Here is a 21,063-nt window from a genome sequence, read left to right on the forward strand (position 1 = left end):
AGTTTCTATCCCATCCTTTGAGCAATATTTAACTCCAACATCTAACAAGGGAAGTGCCTTTGCTTGTACGATTGATTTTTACTTTTTTTACGCTGGTGTGCGGTTATTGATATTCAGGCGCTTTAATTAAAGATAGTAATGCATCGCAGTCACTGAGAATCACATAAAACATTTGAAAATATCTCAATGAAAATTGTAAATCCCTTTTCAGTGACTTCAATAGATTTCAATGCAATATCCGCACTTAAAAATGCCTAAATATCAATAACCGCGCACCAGCGCTAAATAATAGCAAAAATACTTGTCTATTATTTTTCGTCCTTTACAATATTAACCCGAAAAAATGATAAAAAAAATCTTCAAGCAAGGGCACTTCCTTTGTAAGTTGGACAAACCAAAAGAATGCTATAAACTCTTCCAGTTGTTTTAAATGATATGCAGAGGAAGAATCTATTGGACTAATTGCAACATAATTAGGCGATATTTTATTTAACTCATTGAAGAGCTAAAAGTTAATCTTTCAAACCGGAATTCTTATCACCAAAATACATGGAATCAAAACATTGAGACGGTAACATTGAGCAATGAGTAACAAGGACAATATCATGCAAAGGAAACATTGGAATACAACTTTTACTCTTTTCCTTGAATTCATTTTCCATCTCCTCTTCCTCTTCTTTCAACTCCCCTGAACAACTGACAAAACAGCAGTAAAAGATATGGCTGTCAATGCTCTGCTTTTTTCTTGCTGCCTGTTGATCAGCTCAAGTTTTTTGTTGTTTGTCTCATTGTTATTGACGTTATTAAAAAAATAATTCACCAAATTTCATCTTTTTTCATCATTCCATCCTTTTTTATTCGTGATTTTCATGAATATCATCATAAATATCTTTGCAACTTTTATTTTGATTATTTTTTCCAACTCAAACAAGATTAACCTTAACCAGATTCTTAACAAAGCAACATCAACCTTGCTCAGTTCTCTGTATTATAACGCTACCAACGTTAACAGTTGCTACTTTTTTCATGTTGTTTTCAATGATAATAATCTATTTCCACCATCTCCATCAGCTACTTGATAATTTTTGTTTATCATTTTTTCATTCTTTTTGTTCATCTTTCATCGTTTACAAATTGAGGTTGTGAGGCATTTCAGACTTACAACTAATCTTTTTCGTGTCAAAAATACTTGAATGTATATTTGAACACACATCAGGTTTAATGAATTGACCTGATAGTTTACTGTCCTTACCAAAACCATTAATCTAAAACCAAGATTATCCTTATTATCTTTAGATTAACTTGATATTTTTGTTTTTTCCCTGATAACAATCGAACAAGCAACATCACATTGACATCCAGCAGACATTTTCATACAAATGCGCTTACAGAATGATCTTAAATCAAATCAAATGTCATCATCTAACCTCTCATAAAACTAAATTCAAACAAAAGCAAATGTTTATTAATGTCAACAAATGCAATATCCAAATGAAAATGGAACCAAATCATTTAAATCTGTTTCTCCATCAAATCAAACTTTATTGATTCCATCGACTCTATTCACTTGGATTAAAAGGATTCTAGAGGAATGAACACATTAAAAACACATGAATACCGATTTACGATGAAGGAACATGATGAACATGGAATGATTGGCGATAAAAAATTTTGTTACATTTAAACGCTGGAAAAGGTGCTTCTGTTTATTGAGCTTAATGATGAGGTTGAACCGTAAAACCACCAAAAGAAAAGGCTCAATCAGAAGAAAGGGTAAAAATAGCTCAATTTGAAGGAATAATCAATCGAGAATAAATTAATATTAAAATTTAAATTATCACATAATCTAAAGGTAAATGAAATGTTTAATGAGAAATTAATAATCTCAATTAACATATAGTATAATTCAGATTAATATAGATATTGATAAAAAAAACACTTTTGCCTGTAATCCTATTCTTGCTGTTTTGCAAGTTAAATCTCGCTATTCTGGGCTATTTTGGTTTACCTGTTCAGAGTGCCGCAAGGTGATGATGGACACAAAAGTGGCTGAACATGAGATTAAAGCTAGAAGGTAAAAGTCATTAATAATTGATCCAAAATATAACTAACTGGTGAGAGAGGATAAATAAAAGATCGAGGTTGATGATCGTGTTCGATTCTTGATCTAGCTTTTTCATCTAACATGTTTATCCAATCTTTATCTTTATCAACTGGTCAATTACATTATAAACCGTGAAAAAGGCGAAAATGAGCGACTCTTTAAATAAATTCAGTCTTGAGGTCAAGTGAGTCGACATGATTGCTTTACTTTTCACCCTCCTTTGGCTTTCTCCTCCTTGACTCACTTCACTCTCTCCCAAAATCAATCTGATCTTGTAATACATAAATTGACCGTCTTTCAAATGATTTAAAGATTCGCTAGTCCATATCTTCATGTTCAATTGTGTCATTACCACAAGTTGAACATTTCATTTTGTGTTTACAGTTTTAAGTTTATCATTATTAAACCTTTTTCATCAACCAACCATGTTGTCAGTCTATATCGTTCCAGTGTTACTCTCTATCTTATGCATAAGCCAAGTTTACTCGGCTGACTCAAAGTTTCCTGGTTACAGCCATCAAATACTTGAGATTGATTTCAATACTTTGAGAGGATTGCTTGCCGAAGAAAAGCTTGGTGACAATGTGAAACGATCATCATCAGTTAATCCTGGTTCAGCTGCTTTATTGCCTGGAAATACTGGTAGCCAAAGTCCTATCTCTTTACCTTCCAACAACCAATACTCCTCGCTTCCAATCCCAATGTACCTTCGTAACCCCAGTCCAGTTAAGAAGCCATCTTGTGAAAACTCTCAGAAGGTTCTCAGAACTCCTTTAGCTGCTGCCTCGTCTGCTGTATCTGCAACTCATTATGGACTTTCATCTGCTTCAGTATCACCTGTACCATCAGCAGGACAACAAAGTGAAATAGCTAGAAATCGTTATTCAACTTTAACTCGTACTTATGCTGATTCTGCTGTTAAACCTGTCTCAAATCAAACCTTGTCATCACAAGCATCAGTTCCCGTCGAATATGCAAAATCTACTGAAATTCATTCTGCAGAAACTGCATCCAATGGTGCTTCTACTGTCCTCGCTCAAGCTGGTTACGCTGCTGTTAGTCCTAACTCTCATCTTGCTATTGCTGCTCCAACAAGTGCATCTGGTTATGATTCAGGAAATATGCAAGCTTTGGGTCAAGGTGCTTCAGTTGCTAAATTACCAGGATTGAAACCTCTTGCAATTGAGGAAAATCAAAAGGCCGCTTTCCAAGATTTCACCGGAGCTTTGGAGAATCACGAATTTAAACCATTGACTAATCAAGATGTTTACAATTTACCAGTCGTCAGTCATTCAGCTTTAACTGGTGGTGCAGTCTCAGCACCCCAATCTCAAGGAGCTTATAAAAGTTATTCAAATCAAGGAAACAACAATTATGGCGCCAGTCCCAACCAAGGTTACATGAAGCAATACAATGGATACACAGAAGCTGCAGCTCCACCAAGTTATAACGAAGCTCCAGCAATGAGCTCTTCATACGGTGGTTTAAGCGACTCTCAATCTTATGGTGGTCAATATTATGGTGCAGCCAATTCAGCACCATCATATGGTGTCTCTTCCAACGGACCCAATACTCAATCATATGGAGGAGCACAAAATGTTGGACAATATTATAATAATGCTCAAAGTGGAGTCGGTCAATCATACGGTTATCCATCTGGAAGCTATGAAAGCTCTGATAGCCAAGGTTGGAATAGTCCTCTTCGAGCTTTTATTAAGTAATTCAGTATTCGTTAACAGTTTAAGAACGCATAAATTATTTAAATAAATGTTAATTGTAACAATAATTCAAGTTTTCCTACTTATTATGCAGTCGTTTTAGATCAAAACATTGCGTTCTTTTCAATATTGGTTTAATTTTTCTTAACATGTCATTTAACAAATGTTCAAAATTTTAACAAAAAAAAACAGTTTGAGGACTAATTGGAAATGGTAATCATTAATCAATGGTAGTCAACATTTTAATAATTTAGCCATCAACGAATGGAATGAGTATATCGTCAGAAGCGCAATCATTGTATAAAGTGTCGAATCATCAGAATATCAATTTTTGTAACATTAATACAGAAAAGTGATCTCTTAAATAATACGATTTTGCAGATCTATTAATACTTCAGATATACTTCGACTATTATATTAATTTGTACATTAAAGTATATTATACAGAACTCATAAGATATGTAAATTTTAAGTTATTGTTTTCAACGAATTTATCCCATTGTCGCACACAGAATTCAACTCGTTCTCGATCAACTTCACCCAAATCATCAATGTTCAGAACCATTGCTGATAAATCTTTATTCAATCGTTTCCACTCCTTGTCATTCACTCTGGGCATGTATCCGAATTCAGCAAAATAAGTCCAAATTTTCATCATTTCACGACTCAAATCAATATCTTTTTGTGGATAACCTGGTTTAACCAATGGATGACCAAAAACATAGGTTAGATCAGCGCCATGACAGGTACCCATCCAAGGACTGTCATCGCATATGGTATTGAGACTGGGAACAGGCTTCTGTGTATGATAATAGCCATAAACTTTACCTGTTTCTAGATCGCCCTTTGAACAATATTTAATTCCAAACATATAAGTTGGACAAACTAAAATGGTATCACTGTAAGCCTTTTCTAATTGTTTCAAAAGATATGCCGATGAAAGATCTGTTGATGAATTGAAATATAAATCAGTGTAAAAGTCTAGTGAGTCTTTGTTGAAAATTAATGAGAGGTAATCAACTGCTTGTGAGTAATTAAGAGTAACGTCGATTTTTGGATTGAATTGAGTAGCGCTGAGGAGCCCCATAAACATGGTAAATTCATTCTTCTCCACACCAAGCAAGATGTCGTGTGAGCTATCAAATAGTCCCTTTGAAAATGCTTCCGATGGGCTATAAGGAAGGAAATCATCTCCGTAAAACCAACGAAATCTAAGAGGACCATCTGATTGAGCATTCAGGATTGTCGATGCAGGTAAATTTTGTAAGCAATTGAGTAAGTCGGTAGATGAAGCACATGGAGTACGACTGACAACAGTAAAACTGTTATTTAGGATGTAATCAGAATCCTCAACTGGAAACATAATTGTTCCTGATTGGAGTATTGCTCTTTTGAATAAACATTTGGATAGAGGCGATAAAATATGTGCTGAAACTGACATGGAACCTGCAGATTCTCCGAAAATTGTCACCTGATCTGGATCACCACCAAATTTAGCGATATTTTCTTTAACCCATTGAAGAGCTAAAAGTTGATCTCTCAAACCAATGTTTGCTGGGATTCTTGGCTCTTTATCACCAAAATGCATGAAACCAAAAGCATTAACACGGTAATTGTGAGTAACAAGGACAACATCGTGCAGAGGAACTATTGGAATGCCATCATAATATTCATTGCCGAATCCAGTGGCCAAAGCTCCACCATAGATCCAGAATAAAACAGGTCTTAAGAACGACGTGTTCGATGATTTAAGAGTTGATTCAGTAACATAAACATTGATAAACAAACAGTCTTCATCACTTTGATCTGTTACGATGGGCTTTTGCAAACAAGGTGATCCATAGTTGACTACTTGCTTAACACTTGTCCAATTATCTGGTTTAACAGGTGATTGGAATCTTAGAGGTCCGACGGGAGGTTTAGCAAACGGAATGCCCAAGAAATGGGCAACTTTCACTTTCTCGTATTCAATGAATTTGCCTTGAACAGGTCCATTTGATATCCTTACAACAGGAGTTGAATCAATCGGATAAACTATTTGAATGAAAAACGCATACAGCAAAATATACAGTACCAATATAAATAACAAGATCGTTGAAGCAATTATTGATGGAAGAAGTAGCTTGCTCATTTTAAGCTCACTTTTGTGAGATTCGAATTCAAAATCTTGTTTCAACTTAAATTAAAGTTGTTTACTTTCACTCAAACCACTAATTTGAAGGTAAAGGACTTTTATTAAACAGTTTTGCAAGATGTATCCACATTTTTATAACTGGTTAACTCAATAGTTAACTTACATTGGTAAGTAACCAGCCAAATTTAAGGCATGTGACAGTCAACCAAAAGAATGAGAATGAAGTGACAAAAAATCAGAATAAAAATAGCAGCCACTATTGAAAGCAATGGAAAGTGAAGTAAAAAATTGATTTTAAATCAAAAAAGTGACTACATTAGTTTACATATGAGTTAACTCATTACCTAATGGTGCCATTTTTAGTCGATTGTCATGTATTCTTGATGGGTGTGTCATGAAAATATTTTTAATCAAATTTGTAAGCATTTCATTAGCAACTGTTCGAATGTTTTCAACGGTTGTTACTAAAAAACACAATTGTTAAATCTATGCAAGCATTGCCGCAAGTCGCCAAAAACAGGTCAAAATTAGTTTCATTCAAATTTGAACTCAACTGGTTTGAAGGGAAATCGAAACTAGATCCACATGGACAATCCATAAGTTTCTCTGCACAATAGTCTTCGAGGAAATCAAGTCCAAAGTTGAAACTTCGATCGGCTTCTGTGCAATTATGGGATAAGATTTTTTGCTGAAACTTATGTTACTGGTGTAAATTTTGATGATGAACCAGAAAATGTACTTATTTTGAGCGATAAAACTTTTCATTTTCTGTAAAACAGAAAAGTTCGATTTAAAGTCAAATCGACTTTTCGATGTGACCGAAAGAGTTAGAGAGCTTAAACTTATTATTCGTACATAAAAATTACCGACACACATCATGGCACGAAATCTCTTTTCAATTTATCCACAGTTCTTTTGATTTTGGCCATTTACCTTAAAACTTTGAGCGACAATTATCCGAGAATGGCATCACCTACAACCATCATTCTTTCACTAATTTAATTCTTTACTAATTACTAACTCAATTAAGTTATATAAAATCCCATTAGCTCATTTAGGTTAAAATACTTGGGCTTTAAATGCACAGGCAACCACTTATTAAACAAAACAGACTCATATCAACCAGTTTCTTGGTAAATAAACCAATTTTCTGGTTCAACTTACAAACGTAATGCAAAGAGTGCTGCCAAAGGCTCGAACATTTGAGTAAAGAGTTGTTACTTGATAAGTTTGTAGAGGCTTAAAAACTGAGTCCATTGGCGCTAGTAAATAATTCATCAGATGAACAGTTTGCTAGAAAATTTAGGCCAAAGTTGAAACTTCGAACACCTTTTGTTCAGCTATGAAACCAGATTTTTTAATGAATTTTTATTTTACTGATGTAAATTTTGATGATGAACCAGAAAATGTACTTATTCCGAGTAATAAAACTTTTGATTTTCTGTAAAACGCATAAGTTCGATTTCTATTTAAACCGACCTTTTCTTGTAACCGAAAGAGTTAGAAGACTGAAACTTATAATTCGTCCATAAAAATTATTTGTAAGCATCGTAGATGTTGTATGACTACTGGTTCAAAAGCTTTTCCAACGCACTTTGACTAACAGAAGCTTCCTAGAAGCTTTAGATTCAAAGATGGCTCAACCGGGTTGAGTAATTCACAGATTTTCAACAGGGTTGAAACAAAGGCTTTAACCAAAGTCAAGAGTTCAGTTCTCACGAATAGTCCTAGACTATTAATCACAATTGTAATACCTAGTATCACGAAGTAGTTTAACCAACCTAGTTGGTAAGGCAGAGTATTCCGGGAATACTCTCCAGCTATTCAGATTCCGAGAATCTAGATGAAATGAAGGACTTCACAATGATTGTCTAATTAACACAGTTTAATCTAATCAAAGCACTAATGTCACTTAAAAGTATTGATCAATTTAAAGGCTATTTATACAAGTAATTTACGGAAATCAAAATTAAGGATGTTATACAAAAAATAGAAAAGAAAAGGAAATACTGTATTTCCAGAGCAACAGCTCTCTTTAGCAACCCGGTTGCTAGTAACAGTTATCACAGAGCGCGAACATCAAATAGCACAACATTCCCCCCGACTGAAACTAGACCACCGGTCCATTAGCACCAAGCGTTACTTCCATTGATTGGCCATCCACAACCCGTTCACCGGGTGGAAAGGCAATCCAAAACGTTGGCCTATGACCCACTTGATGTTGTCTCAGAGTTTGGTGAGTTCCTAACACTGTGTAGTCAACTCGAATGATGGAACCCAGTTCCGTGTTGAAGTGACGCTCGATCCTGGATCTCAGCTCACTTGCTCTCATACCAAGGTCTAAATCGGTGAACCTTCTCGAGCGATTACCATATCGTACAATGACATGTGGTGATCCTCGGTACTGATTAGCACAGCGAATGTGGTTCATCATTCCTCTAGGTCTTGTATCCTGGCGAGCCTGGGCTAGTTCTTCACGAACCGCATCTCGTTCCATCATTAAATCGATCACTTGAGTGGATAGATTCTCGTTCCTCTCATTGAGGCTACGAATCCTGGATTCGAGCTCTCTAACATGTTCTCGACAATTATGTCCACGTTTAGGGACTCCACAATTCTCACAAGGAGCATTCGACTCCGGATTGTGTTCACAATTTGCGATGTGATTTCCTAAATCACCATAATTAACAATAACGTTGCAAGATTCATATTTACACCGTACTTGCAAACGATTTAGAGTTGCCAAATTCCTACGACCACCTTCCAAAGGTAAAGGTCCAATACCATTTCGCAGCAACTCATTCCTATTACACCGAAAAGGGCAATACTGATTGGCAGAGGCTTCCAGGAAGCGTGCAAAACAACTCGAGCAAAAGATCGTTGGGCAACCTGGTTGCGGTGAGGTTACATGAACCAACGGATCAACAGCTACATTCAGACAAGTTAGGCATTTGTAATCCTCAAACTCTTGAGGGTTAACCATTTGACGATGCGTCAGAACATTATCGTCGTCCACTAACTGCCATTCCTGAACAGGCGGTCCAGGTCGATTATCAGGACCAACAACCACGTTTGCACCAGCAACTACAAAAGGTTGTCTGGGTTGACCATCAGGGTCCCATCTCTGTGCCTCGAATATGATTTCAGGCAAATCACCACCATCGGCATCCTCCAAAGGCTCCCAATCAATATTCATTTTTATCACAATTTTCGGTGGTTGAACCCGGTTCAACAAACACAATAGATTCCGAGAATCTAACAAGAAGTATTCCGAGAATACAAGATGTATATCCAATATACAATAACACAAAAGTTCCAAGAGCTACTCAGTAGCCAAAAAGATCTCCAAGATCAAGAACGATGTTGAAGGTGTTCCCAGAACACAAATCTTAACAAGAGCAAAAGTACATCAACTTGATTAAAGCAATACAATTGCAACTAAAGCAAAATTAAACAATTAAACAAATTTCCAAATGAAATTAATAGATGAAGTTAGTAGAATAATTGTTCCCAGAACAATGAGGTTAACTTCCACTTCCAGTTGCGAGGGAAACAAATGTCAATGGTTACCGAGTAACCAAATGCAATGACCAAATGCACCTCCAAATTCAAAATTTACCAAATTAATTTATCAAAATACCCAAAACGAAAATAAATTAATTTAAACAGAAACAAGCATAATTAATTAAACCCAAGCATTTCCAGCAGTTCATCATCTGCCTCCTCATTCCTGGAATGAGTTCCATGATATGGCCGCAGCCTAGAAACATGAACAATTTCTTTCTTGACTGGCCCTTTTAGGTTAATCAATTCATAATTAACTGGATTTATCTTCTTAATTATTTTATAAGGTCCCTTGAACCTATCAATAAACTTCTTGTTTCTTCCTTTAACCAATAAAGGCTGTTTTACCAGAACAAGCGAATGCAAATCAAACTCTGTTTCCTTATGCGTTCGGTCGTACAACTCCTTTGACTTCGATTGAGACCTTTCAATGTTCGATCGAATCAATTCTCGAGCTTTTACCAAAGCATCTTCTCTCGTGGAAACTCGATTCCATTCAATTGGCAATCCAATCTTGGATTCCCAGGGAAGCCTGGCTTCCACACCATGAGCTAAATAAAATGGTGAATACTTAGTAACCCTATGAGGCGTCACATTGTATGCAAAAACAACTTCTTTCAGGAATTTATCCCACTCATTCGGATTGTTTCCACTGTAAATGCACAAAGTTGTACCCAAATAGGAATTAAATCGTTCAGTTTGTCCATCACTTTGAGGATGATAAGCTGATGTAGGCAAATGTCTAATGCCAAAACTTTTCAGAAAAGTTTCAAACTCCTCGGACATTAGGTTTGTCCCTCGATCAGTTATCAGAGTTCCTGGAACTCCAAATCTAAGTATCCAATCACTGAACAAAACTTCAACAATTTGTTCACTTTCAGTTGATTTCACTGCAGTTGCTACGGCGAACTTAGTTAATCGATCGTTGATCACCACAACATATTTGAAACCAGTTTTCGACATCGGTAGCTCCATAATATCCAAGCTTATGTCACAAAATACATTCTTTGGACATCTTATCGGAATCATTAATCCTTGGCTAGCTGCAGGATAAGGCTTTCTTCTCTGGCACTTATCACATTTTCGAATCACATTGGAAAGATCTTTGCACATTCCTGGCCAATAAGCTCGACACTTGAGTTTTTCCAAACATTTGTTCATACCCAAATGACCTTCATTATGAGCTTCGCTCATCACAAGAATTCTCAATTCTTTAGGAATAACAGGCACAAGTTCTTTTCCTCTTTTAAAGAACAAAATCTGATTCAGAATCAGAAACTTCTTTTTCAATCTGCTTTTTGCTCTCTTCGTTAACTCACTAGAGTTCAAAAGATCCCGGATCTTTAAGCAATAAGCATCTTTCAATTGCACATCCTTGAACTTCGCAACAGGTTCAATGTAACAAATTGAAATATCATTCTGATTCAATCTTCCTGGAAGATTAATCTCAACTTCATCATCATTACTGATCTCCTTTAGCGGATAGCGTGAAATGCAATCAGCATCTCCATGCAATCGTCCACTACGATACTTGACAACAAAATTAAACTCTTGCAATTTGATTGCCCACCGCATCAATCTCGGCGTCAGTCTTTTCGATGATGTGAACCAACATAACCCACAATGGTCTGTAACAACAGTAAATATGCGTCCAAACAAATAATGGCGTAACCTTTGTAAAGCCCAAACTATGGCTAAACACTCCTTTTCCGTCACTCCATAATTCTTCTCAGCGGGGTTCAAAGTACGGGAAATATAGCAGACAGGCTTTAAATTACCATCACTTTGACTTTGATATAAGACAGCTCCAATACCGTAATCGCAAGCATCGGTATGGATCTCGACTTTACCATCATTTTGAAAACATGCTAAAACAGGCTTACAAGTTATGACTCTTTTCAACTCCTCGTAAACTTTTCTTTCCCTTTCAGTCCAACTGAAAATAGCATTTTTCTTCAACATAATTGTTAACGGTCTAGCTAAATCACTAAATTTAGGAATAAATCTCCTAAAATAGCTACACAATCCAAGAAACTTTCTTATGTCTTTACAACTTTCAGGTTCCGGGAACCTCAGAACAGTTTCAATGTTACTTTGACTCGGAGAAATTCCAGCAGCACTAATATGATATCCTAGATAATCAATACTTTCACGGTTGAAGGAACATTTCTCTTTTCTTAGCTTTACATCAAACTTTCTCAAGCGTTCCAATACTTTTCTTAAGTTTAAATCATGCTCTTCCTCTGACTTACCAAAAATTAGTATGTCATCAAAGTAAATATAACATGAAATATAATTAAGTCCAGCGAGAACCCGGTTCATCGTTCGGACAGCAGTCGCAGGTGCATTCTTTAAACCAAAAGGCATTCTAGTAAACTCGTACAATCCTTGAGGAATCACAAATGCAGTCTTGCACTGATCTTCAGGTTTCATAGGAATATGCCAATACATAGCTGCAACGTCTAAAGATGAAAATCTTATACAACCTTCCAAGGCATCTAAAGCATCTTCAACTTTAGGGATAGGATACGGGTCCAAAGCAGTAATCGCATTCAGTTTGCGATAATCAACGCAAAACCGAGTTTGACCATTCTTCTTTCCAACAAGTACAATCGGACTTGCCCAAGAACTTTCGCTTGGAATCGCTATTCCATCCTTCAGCATATCGTTCAGCAATTTACCAATAGCTAGCTTTTCTGATACAGCAATCGGGTAATACTTCTGGTAAATCGGCGGATGATTACCTGTATCAATCGAATGAACTGCATCCGGGATGCAACCAACATCTCCTGGCGATCTACTGAAAACATCTTCAAATTCAGCAAGATCTACAACAGCAGCAGAAATAACCGAGTTATTTCCTTGATTTGAGTTCCTGGAACTCACAACAGAATTGATTGTTCGCCTTGTCTTCACGACATCTCCATGAGGCTTAATCAATCTCACACTTTTATTCCCATAAGTTATCATAACGTTATGGCGAGTACAAAAGTCGCTTCCCAACAACACATCTTGGGTTAACTTTTTCAGTACTATCAATCGAATTGGTATAACATGAAAATCTGCAACCAATTTACATTCAGTCCATCCATGCGGAACGTCCACGTTCGTATTTGCCATAGTCAATGGACCAAAACTCCATGCCTTCAAATCCAAACCACATCGAATCCTAAATGAGTCGCTGATTAGTGATACTCGGGCTCCTGTATCCACTAATGCTCTGCTTCTAACTCCATTTATTTCAATTGGCAATGTCGGCAATGACACATTTTCGAGAAATGAAGCCAACGTCAAGGGTAAATCTGATGAATGAATACCAATCTCACTGGTTATCATCTGCCAATCATCTCTGAAACTCCTTAATGCTTCATCCTCATTCCGTACTCCCTGAGTACCTAATGTTCCTGGAACATCTCTTCCATTTTCCAATGTTCCCTGAACACTAGCGTTTGACACTCTCTGAGCATCTGATGTTCCTCGAACATCTCCAACAATAGCTGAAGCAACAACAGCAGCACCTCGTTGGTTCTTCAATTGTAAAGAATTAGCCTTTACTTTAGCAGCATCATAAACTTCAGGACAATGTTTCATGAAATGTCCAGATTTCATACAATTATAACAAATAACTGTAGAAGGATCTTTTCTCTTGAACACTTTGTTCGCTTTATCATGCGGCTTGTCTTGCTTCTCTTCTTTACTCTTTTGGCTAGGCTTTGACTCATTCGACTTTGAGTCAACCTTTCGACCTTTTTCAATGATAGCATCATTGACTGAAATCAAATGTTCGAGAACTTCTAAAGTTCTACGACCAATCAAAGACGATGTGAAAGTACTCCTCATTGCAGGTTCCAAACCTCTGAGTGTATGAGTAATAATTTCACTCTCCGTCATATCTGGATTAAAGTCCATACACAATGCTAAGACAGAATGCCAATAGGCAGATAATCTCTCAGTCTTTTGATGAACCCGGTTCATCAACTTTTGATATATCGCATGCCTATCCTCGTCCTTAACATAGGTTGCTAGAAACAGTTGTTTAAACTGCATCCACGATTGACCTTTTCCAGCAGTCTTAGGTAGATAAATATACCAATACCAAGTCGATGCTTCATCTTTCATAGCTGCACCAACTCCTCGTATAAGTTCACCTTCAGTCCAGTAATTCAAAGCAGCAACTTCTTCGTACCTCCTTAACCAACTCGCGGCTTTCTCATGCTCACCATGAAATTGAGGCAACGGAACTGCTTTCATTAGAGCACCTCGAGCTCTTTCACCAGTTTCATTTGTAGAAAACTCATCCAGAAAGGAATGAATTCTCCTATTACCAGGTAACTGAGAATCAGATTCTCCAGTAGGATTCAGGGAATCCTCTAAACCTGTAGATTCTTTCGATGATGTTGGTGTTCCCTGAACACGCAACTTATTGCTCTCAAGCAATTTCTCTTTATCACTTCTCTGCTTTTCAGAAACTCGCAAGGCGTGAATCATATTCACATGATCATTCTGAGTTTTTCTAACATCAGCTAAATCTTTCATGAGAATTTCTAAATTCGTACCTTGAGATTGCAGAGCTGTCAAGACTTCTCCCAAAGTCTTTTGTGTCTCCTGCTGAGTCTTTTCCATATTAGCCAAAGACTTCTGAAAGACATTATTGTTGTGTTTCAGAGCCTCAATCGTTTCAGGCGATATGGTTGGCTTAGATTGTTGTTGCCTTTGTTGTTGAGGGACGAGCGGATCTTTATCATTCATTTTGAATTCCGGGAATTCTACTGAGTGTTACACTGTAACCAGAACAGACTTAGCACAGAACAATAGAATTCAGCAAACAATATCAGCAAACCAATAACGAATTCCACAAGCGTAAGTTCTAACAGCATAGGATTCCGAATCCAAAACACCAATCTCCCCCCACACAGAGACAAAAGCACCACCAAAAAAAACAAAACCACTACAATAGAGCACAGCTTAACACGAGAATCTCACAAATCGAAGGGCATCTCCACCAAATGTTGTATGACTACTGGTTCAAAAGCTTTTCCAACGCACTTTGACTAACAGAAGCTTCCTAGAAGCTTTAGATTCAAAGATGGCTCAACCGGGTTGAGTAATTCACAGATTTTCAACAGGGTTGAAACAAAGGCTTTAACCAAAGTCAAGAGTTCAGTTCTCACGAATAGTCCTAGACTATTAATCACAATTGTAATACCTAGTATCACGAAGTAGTTTAACCAACCTAGTTGGTAAGGCAGAGTATTCCGGGAATACTCTCCAGCTATTCAGATTCCGAGAATCTAGATGAAATGAAGGACTTCACAATGATTGTCTAATTAACACAGTTTAATCTAATCAAAGCACTAATGTCACTTAAAAGTATTGATCAATTTAAAGGCTATTTATACAAGTAATTTACGGAAATCAAAATTAAGGATGTTATACAAAAAATAGAAAAGAAAAGGAAATACTGTATTTCCAGAGCAACAGCTCTCTTTAGCAACCCGGTTGCTAGTAACAGTTATCACAGAGCGCGAACATCAAATAGCACAACATAGATCAAATATTTTTTTCAATTTATCCATAGTTCACTTTATTTCAGCCATTGACCTGAAAACTTTGAACCGAAATATTTCGATAATGGTAGGACCTACAGTCATTATTTTCATACCAAATATTAGGTTTTATTATGGGATATGAGTTATTGAAATATTAAATTATTGAGGATCATACAAAAAAGCTATAGCATTGTGTTACTTATGTTGCAGGATCTGAGACTTGATTTATAAAGTTGAATGATTATTCAAACATAAATCTTTTGTGTTGGAATTATATTGATTATTAAATGAATTAGCTGAGATTTACTTCGATATTCAGTCATATTATGTCATAACTCATAATAAAACAATTGATTGGTCAAAAAATAATGGTTGTAGAGGCTAACATTATCGAAATATCGAAGCTCAAAGTTTTTGGGCCAATGGCCGAAATCAATTGAACTGTTGATATATTGAAGAAAAGATTCAATTAATAATATGTATCAACAATTTTTGTGGACAAAAAAATTAGTTTAAGGTCTTTAACTCTTTCGGTCACAGAAAAAATTCGGTTTGACTAAAAATCGAACTTAACTGTTTTACCGACAACAGAAAATTTTATTTCTCAAAATATGTACATTTTCTGGTTCATCATCAAAATCTACATCAGTAACACAAGCTTCAGCAAAAAAATATGCTTCCATAATTGTACAAAAGTCGATTTAAGTTTCAACTTCGTACTTCATTTTCTCGAAAACTGTTCATCAGAGAAACTTTTTGATTGCACTAACGGATTTAGTTTTTATGTGTCTACAAACTGATAAAGTTTAAATTGGCATGAAATGGGTTTTCACCCGTTTTTGCCCATTTCTCTTTCAGTATTTGAGTAGATTTGTGCATAAATTTAACAATTGTGTCTTTTTATTAGAAACAAACGTTTTCAACTAACTTTTGGTTGTAAAAGCATCTAACTTGTTGGTTATGATTAGTTTTTAAAGGTTTCGCCAAATTTTTGCTTATAATTAACTCTTGAATGTGCTTTCCTAATTAGTTTCTAATTACTGAATATGTCCAGCGTTAATATTTCCCCTTAATAAGTTCATTTCAATGATTCTTTATTTAGAGATGATATTAGATAGAGAAAGGAATTCATCCTAATTAGTTTTTACGGTCAGTCTTCTGATCAATTGAACAACATTTTAATGAGAATATAGACATTTTTATGGTAATTAAAGTATATTTTACAGAATTCATAATATATCTGTGAAGTTTGTCTTAGTGTTTTCAACAAACCCATCCCAATGTTGTACACAGAATTCAATTCTTTCTCGTTCAACTTCACCCAAATCATCAATGTTCAAAACCATTGCTGATAAATCTTTATTCAATGGATTCCACTCCTTCTCATTCACTTTAGGCATGTATCCAAATTCAGCAAAATAAGTCCAAATTTTCATCATTTCACGACTTAAATCAATATCTTTTTGTGGATAACCTGGTTTAATCAATGGATGACCAAAAACATAAGTAAGATCCGAACCATGGCAGGTACCCATCCAGGGACTGTCATCGCATATGGTATTGAAACTTATAATAGGCTTCTGTGTATGATAATAGCCATATACTTTACCCGTGTCTATCCCACCCTTTGAGTAATAATTTACTCCAAACATATAAGTTGGACAAACTAAAATGGTATCACTGTAAGCCTTCTCTAGTTGTTTCAAAAGATATGCCGATGAAAGATCTGTTGATGAATTGAAATATAAATCAGTGTAAAAGTCTAGTGAGTCTTTTTTGAAAATTAATGAAAGGTAATCAACTGCTTGTGAGTAATTAAGAGTAACGTCGGTTTTAGCATTGAATTGAGTAGCATTGAGAAGTCCCATGAGCATACTGAATTCATTCTTCTCGACACCAACTAAGATGTCGTGTGAGTTATCAAATAGTCCCTTTGAAAATGCTTCCAATGGGCTATAAGGAAGGAAATCATCTCCATAAAACCAACGAAATTTAAGAGAGCCATCAGATTGGACATTCAAAATTGTCGATGCAGGTAAATTTTGTAAGCAATTTAGTGGGTCAATAGATGAAGCACATGAGGTACGATCTAAAAGAATCAAGCTATTTTCAAGATAATAATCTGGATCTTCCGCTGGAAACATAACCGTTCCTGTTTGGAGAATCGCTCTTTTGAATAATCCTCTTGATAGAGGTGAAATGATATGTGCTGAAACTGACATGGAACCTGCAGATTCTCCGAAAATTGTCACTTGATCAGGATCACCACCAAATTTAGCGATATTTTCTTTAACCCATTGAAGAGCTAAAAGTTGATCTCTCAAACCAATGTTTGCTGGGATTCTTGGCTCTTTATCACCAAAGTGAATGAAACCGAAAGCATTAACACGGTAATTGTGAGTAACAAGGACAACATCGTGCAGAGGAACTATTGGAATGCCATCATAATATTCATTGCCAAATCCAGTGGCCAAAGCTCCACCAAAAATCCAGAATAAAACAGGTCTTAAGAACGAAGTGCTCGATGATTTAAGAGTTGATTCAGTTACATAAACATTGATAAACAAACAGTTTTCATGACTTTGTTCTGGTGTAATACGTTCGTTCTTTTGTAAACAAGGTGATCCATATCTGACTACTTGCTTGACACTTGTCCAATTATCTGGTTTCACAGGTGATTGGAATCTTAAAGGTCCAACGGGAGGTTTAGCAAACGGAATGCCCAAAAAATGGGCAACTTTCACTTTCTCGTATTCAATGAATTTTCCTTGAACAGGTCCATTTGATATCCTCACAACAGGAGTTGAATCAATCGGATAAACTGTTCTGAAGACAAATGAATTCAACAAAATATACAAAATCAGTAAACTCAACAGAATTATAAGTGTAATTATTGATGAATATAGCAATTTACTCATTTTCAATCAGCTTAACTTTTTAAGATCATTTTAAATTTTCAATACATTGGTATCACTTGAATAAAAGCGACCTTAGTGACACTTAAATCACTATGTTGAAGGTAGCATTATTTTATTAACCAGTCTTATGTGATAATCATCTTTTTATAACTGTCTATGTAATCGTGTACTTACCGGGTGATCAAAGATGAAGAAGAAGAGATTGATCAATGGATGAAGGATGGAGACGTGTTCATTCCTCTTTTGAAAAGTTCGTTCACACGATTCTCTTTACAGAGATGAAAGGATAATGTCGAATCATTACCTGATCATCTCTATTATGGCCAAATATTGTGATAACTGGCTGAAAAACTTAGCTAAGTTGCAATACTAGCTATAAACTCTTAAGGCTCTGTAATTAATCCGAAGTACCGTTTTTATTTGCATTTTTATCTCGAAACTTTACAGAACAATAAACTGAATCATCTGATGATGAAACTTGACGATGACATAAATAATCTAGAGAACTCTGATATTCTATTTGATCGAGCTAAAGATAAATTGTTGTTGCTGCTAATAAAACACAATCATAATACATATGCACGAATTGACATAAATGGGCAAAACGGGTGCAAATTAATTTCGAGAAAACATTAAAAACCAATCGTACTAACAAAGCGCGGCATAATTTAGAATCAAAAGTTAGCTGAAAACGTTTGTTTCTAATAAAAGAGACACAATTGTTACATTTATGCACAAATCGACTCAAATACTGAGTGAGGAATGGGCAAAAACGGGTAAAAAGTCATTTCATGCAAATTTATACTTTGTCAGCTTGTAGGGACATGAAAACTAAGTCCGTTAGTGCAATCAAAAAGTTTCTCTGATGAACAGTTTTCGAGAAAATGAAGTTCAAAGTTGAAACTTCGATCGACTTTTGTACAATAATGGAAGCATATTTTTTAATGAAACTTATTTTAATGATGTAGATTTTCATGATGATTCATAAAATGTACATCTTTTGAGAAATAAAATTTTCTGTTTTCGGTAAAACAGTTAAGTTCGATTTTCAATCAAACCGACTTTTTTCTGTGACCGAAAGAGTTAGAGGGGTAAAATTTATAATTCATCTATAAAATTGATTCTACACATCATCGACTGAATACTTTCTTCAATAAATTAACCATTCTCTTGTTTTTTTGCCACTTGCCTTAAAACTTTGAACCGAAATATTTCGAGAACAACTTAACCTACAATCATTATTTTTCAAGCAAACATTAGACTGAACTATGGACTATAGCATAATATGACTTAATATCTCAGCGAAGTGCAGATAATTCATTGATAATCAATATAATTCTAACACAAAAGATTTGTGTTTGAATAATCATTCAACTTTATAAATCTGGCAACATAAGTAACACAATCCTATAACCTTTTCTGTAGAATCGTGAATATTTTAATATTTCGCTTACCTATATCTGATAATAAAACCTAATGATGAAGTGAAAAAATAATGACTTTAGGTGCTACCATTATCGAAATATTGAGGATAAAAGTTTTTATCCCAATGGCCGAAATCAAGTAAACTATGGATAAATTGAAAAAAGTGTTTCATCCATGATGTTTACAAATAAATTTTATGGACGAATTATCAGTTTCAGTCCTCTAACTCTTTCGGTCACAGAAAAAAGTCGGTTTAAATGGAACTGGAATCAAATGGAACTTATGTGTTTTACAGAAAATGAAAAGTTTTATTGCTCAAAATAAGTACATTTTCTAGTTCATTATCAAAATTTACATCAATGAAATAACTTTCTTAAAAAAAATCTGCTTCCATAGCTGAGCAAAAGGCGATCGAAGTTTCCGGTTTGGCCTCAATTTTCTCGCAAACGATACATTTGATGAATTATTTATTAGCGCCAATGGATTCAGTTATTAAGCCCCTACAAACCTATCAAGTAACAACTCTTTACTCAAATTTTCGAGCCTTTGACAGCACTCTTTGCATAACGTTTGTAAGTTGAACCAGAAAATTGGTTTATTTACCAAGAAACTGGTTGATATGAGTTTGTTTTGTTTAATAAGTGGTTGCCTGTGCATTTAAAGCCCAAGTATTTTGACCCAAATGCGCTAATGGGATTTTATATAATTTAATTGAGTTAGTAATTAGTAAAGAATCAAATAAGTGAATGAAATATGATTGTAGGTGATGCCATTCTCGAATAATTGTCGCTGAAAGTTCCAAGGTAAATGGCAGAAATCAAAAGAACCATGCATAAAATGAACAAAGTATTCAATTCATGATCTGTACCGACAATTATCATGGCCGAATAATAAGTTTAAGCTCTCTCACTCCTTCGGTCACATAAAAAAGTCGATTTGACTGTAAATCGAACTTTTCTGTTTTACAGAAAATAAAAAGTTTTATCGCTGAAAATAAGTACATTTTCTGGTTCTTCATCAAAATTAACATCTAAAAATTAAAGTTTCATAAAAAAATCTGGTTTCATAGCTGAACAAAAGGCGTTCAAAGTTTCAACTTCGGCCTCAATTTTCTCACAAACTATCAACCGGATCATTATTTGATAGTAACAATGGACTCAGTTTTCATGGGCTTACAAATCCACCGAGTCTAAACTCTTTACTCAAATGTTCGAGCCTTTGGCAGCACTATTTGCATTACATTAAAAAGTTTAACCAGAAAATTGTTTTATTTACTAAAAAATGGGTTTTTATGAGTTTAGTTTGTTTGGTAAGTGGTTGCCTGTGCATTTACAACCCAAATATCATAACCTAAATGCGCTAATAGAATTTTATTAAATTGAATTAAGTTATTAATTAGTAAATAATCAAAGTAGTGAAAGAATGATGATTGTAAGTGATGCCATTCCCGAAATATCGAGGCTCAAAGTTTAGAGGCTAATGGCTAAAATCAAAAGAACTGTGGACAAATTGAAAAGAGACTTCGTGCCATGATGTTTAGCGGCAATTTTTATGTACGAATAATAAGTTTAACTTCTCTAACTCTTTCTGTTCCAGAACAAAGTCGGTGTGACTGAAAAGCGAACTTATCTGTTTCACAGAAAACCAAAAA

General features: G+C 35.3%; 3 protein-coding genes across 3 annotated transcripts; 1 reads left to right on the top strand and 2 right to left on the bottom strand.

Annotated features, from left to right (window-relative positions):
* The first annotated feature begins 2,529 nt into the window (after positions 1 to 2,529).
* Positions 2,530 to 3,890, top strand: LOC107363835 (uncharacterized). Its single transcript, XM_015931100.2, has one exon. The coding sequence runs from the start codon at positions 2,530 to 2,532 to the stop codon at positions 3,823 to 3,825; it is 1,296 nt and encodes a 431-aa protein (XP_015786586.2). The 3' UTR covers positions 3,826 to 3,890.
* LOC107363836 (cholinesterase) lies at positions 3,787 to 5,953 on the bottom strand. Its single transcript, XM_025161263.2, has one exon. The coding sequence runs from the start codon at positions 5,951 to 5,953 to the stop codon at positions 4,262 to 4,264; it is 1,692 nt and encodes a 563-aa protein (XP_025017031.2). The 3' UTR covers positions 3,787 to 4,261.
* A 10,272-nt stretch (positions 5,954 to 16,225) lies between these two features.
* Positions 16,226 to 18,117, bottom strand: LOC149093432 (cholinesterase-like). Its single transcript, XM_089268734.1, has one exon. The coding sequence runs from the start codon at positions 17,985 to 17,987 to the stop codon at positions 16,299 to 16,301; it is 1,689 nt and encodes a 562-aa protein (XP_089124860.1). The 5' UTR covers positions 17,988 to 18,117; the 3' UTR covers positions 16,226 to 16,298.
* Positions 18,118 to 21,063: the final 2,946 nt, after the last annotated feature.

The sequence above is a fragment of the Tetranychus urticae genome, chromosome 3 (genome assembly GCF_039701765.1).
Source record: "Tetranychus urticae isolate SD_2017Ah chromosome 3, NJAU_TeUrti_SD_1.0, whole genome shotgun sequence".
In the NCBI taxonomy this organism is placed as follows: Eukaryota; Metazoa; Arthropoda; class Arachnida; order Trombidiformes; family Tetranychidae; genus Tetranychus; species Tetranychus urticae.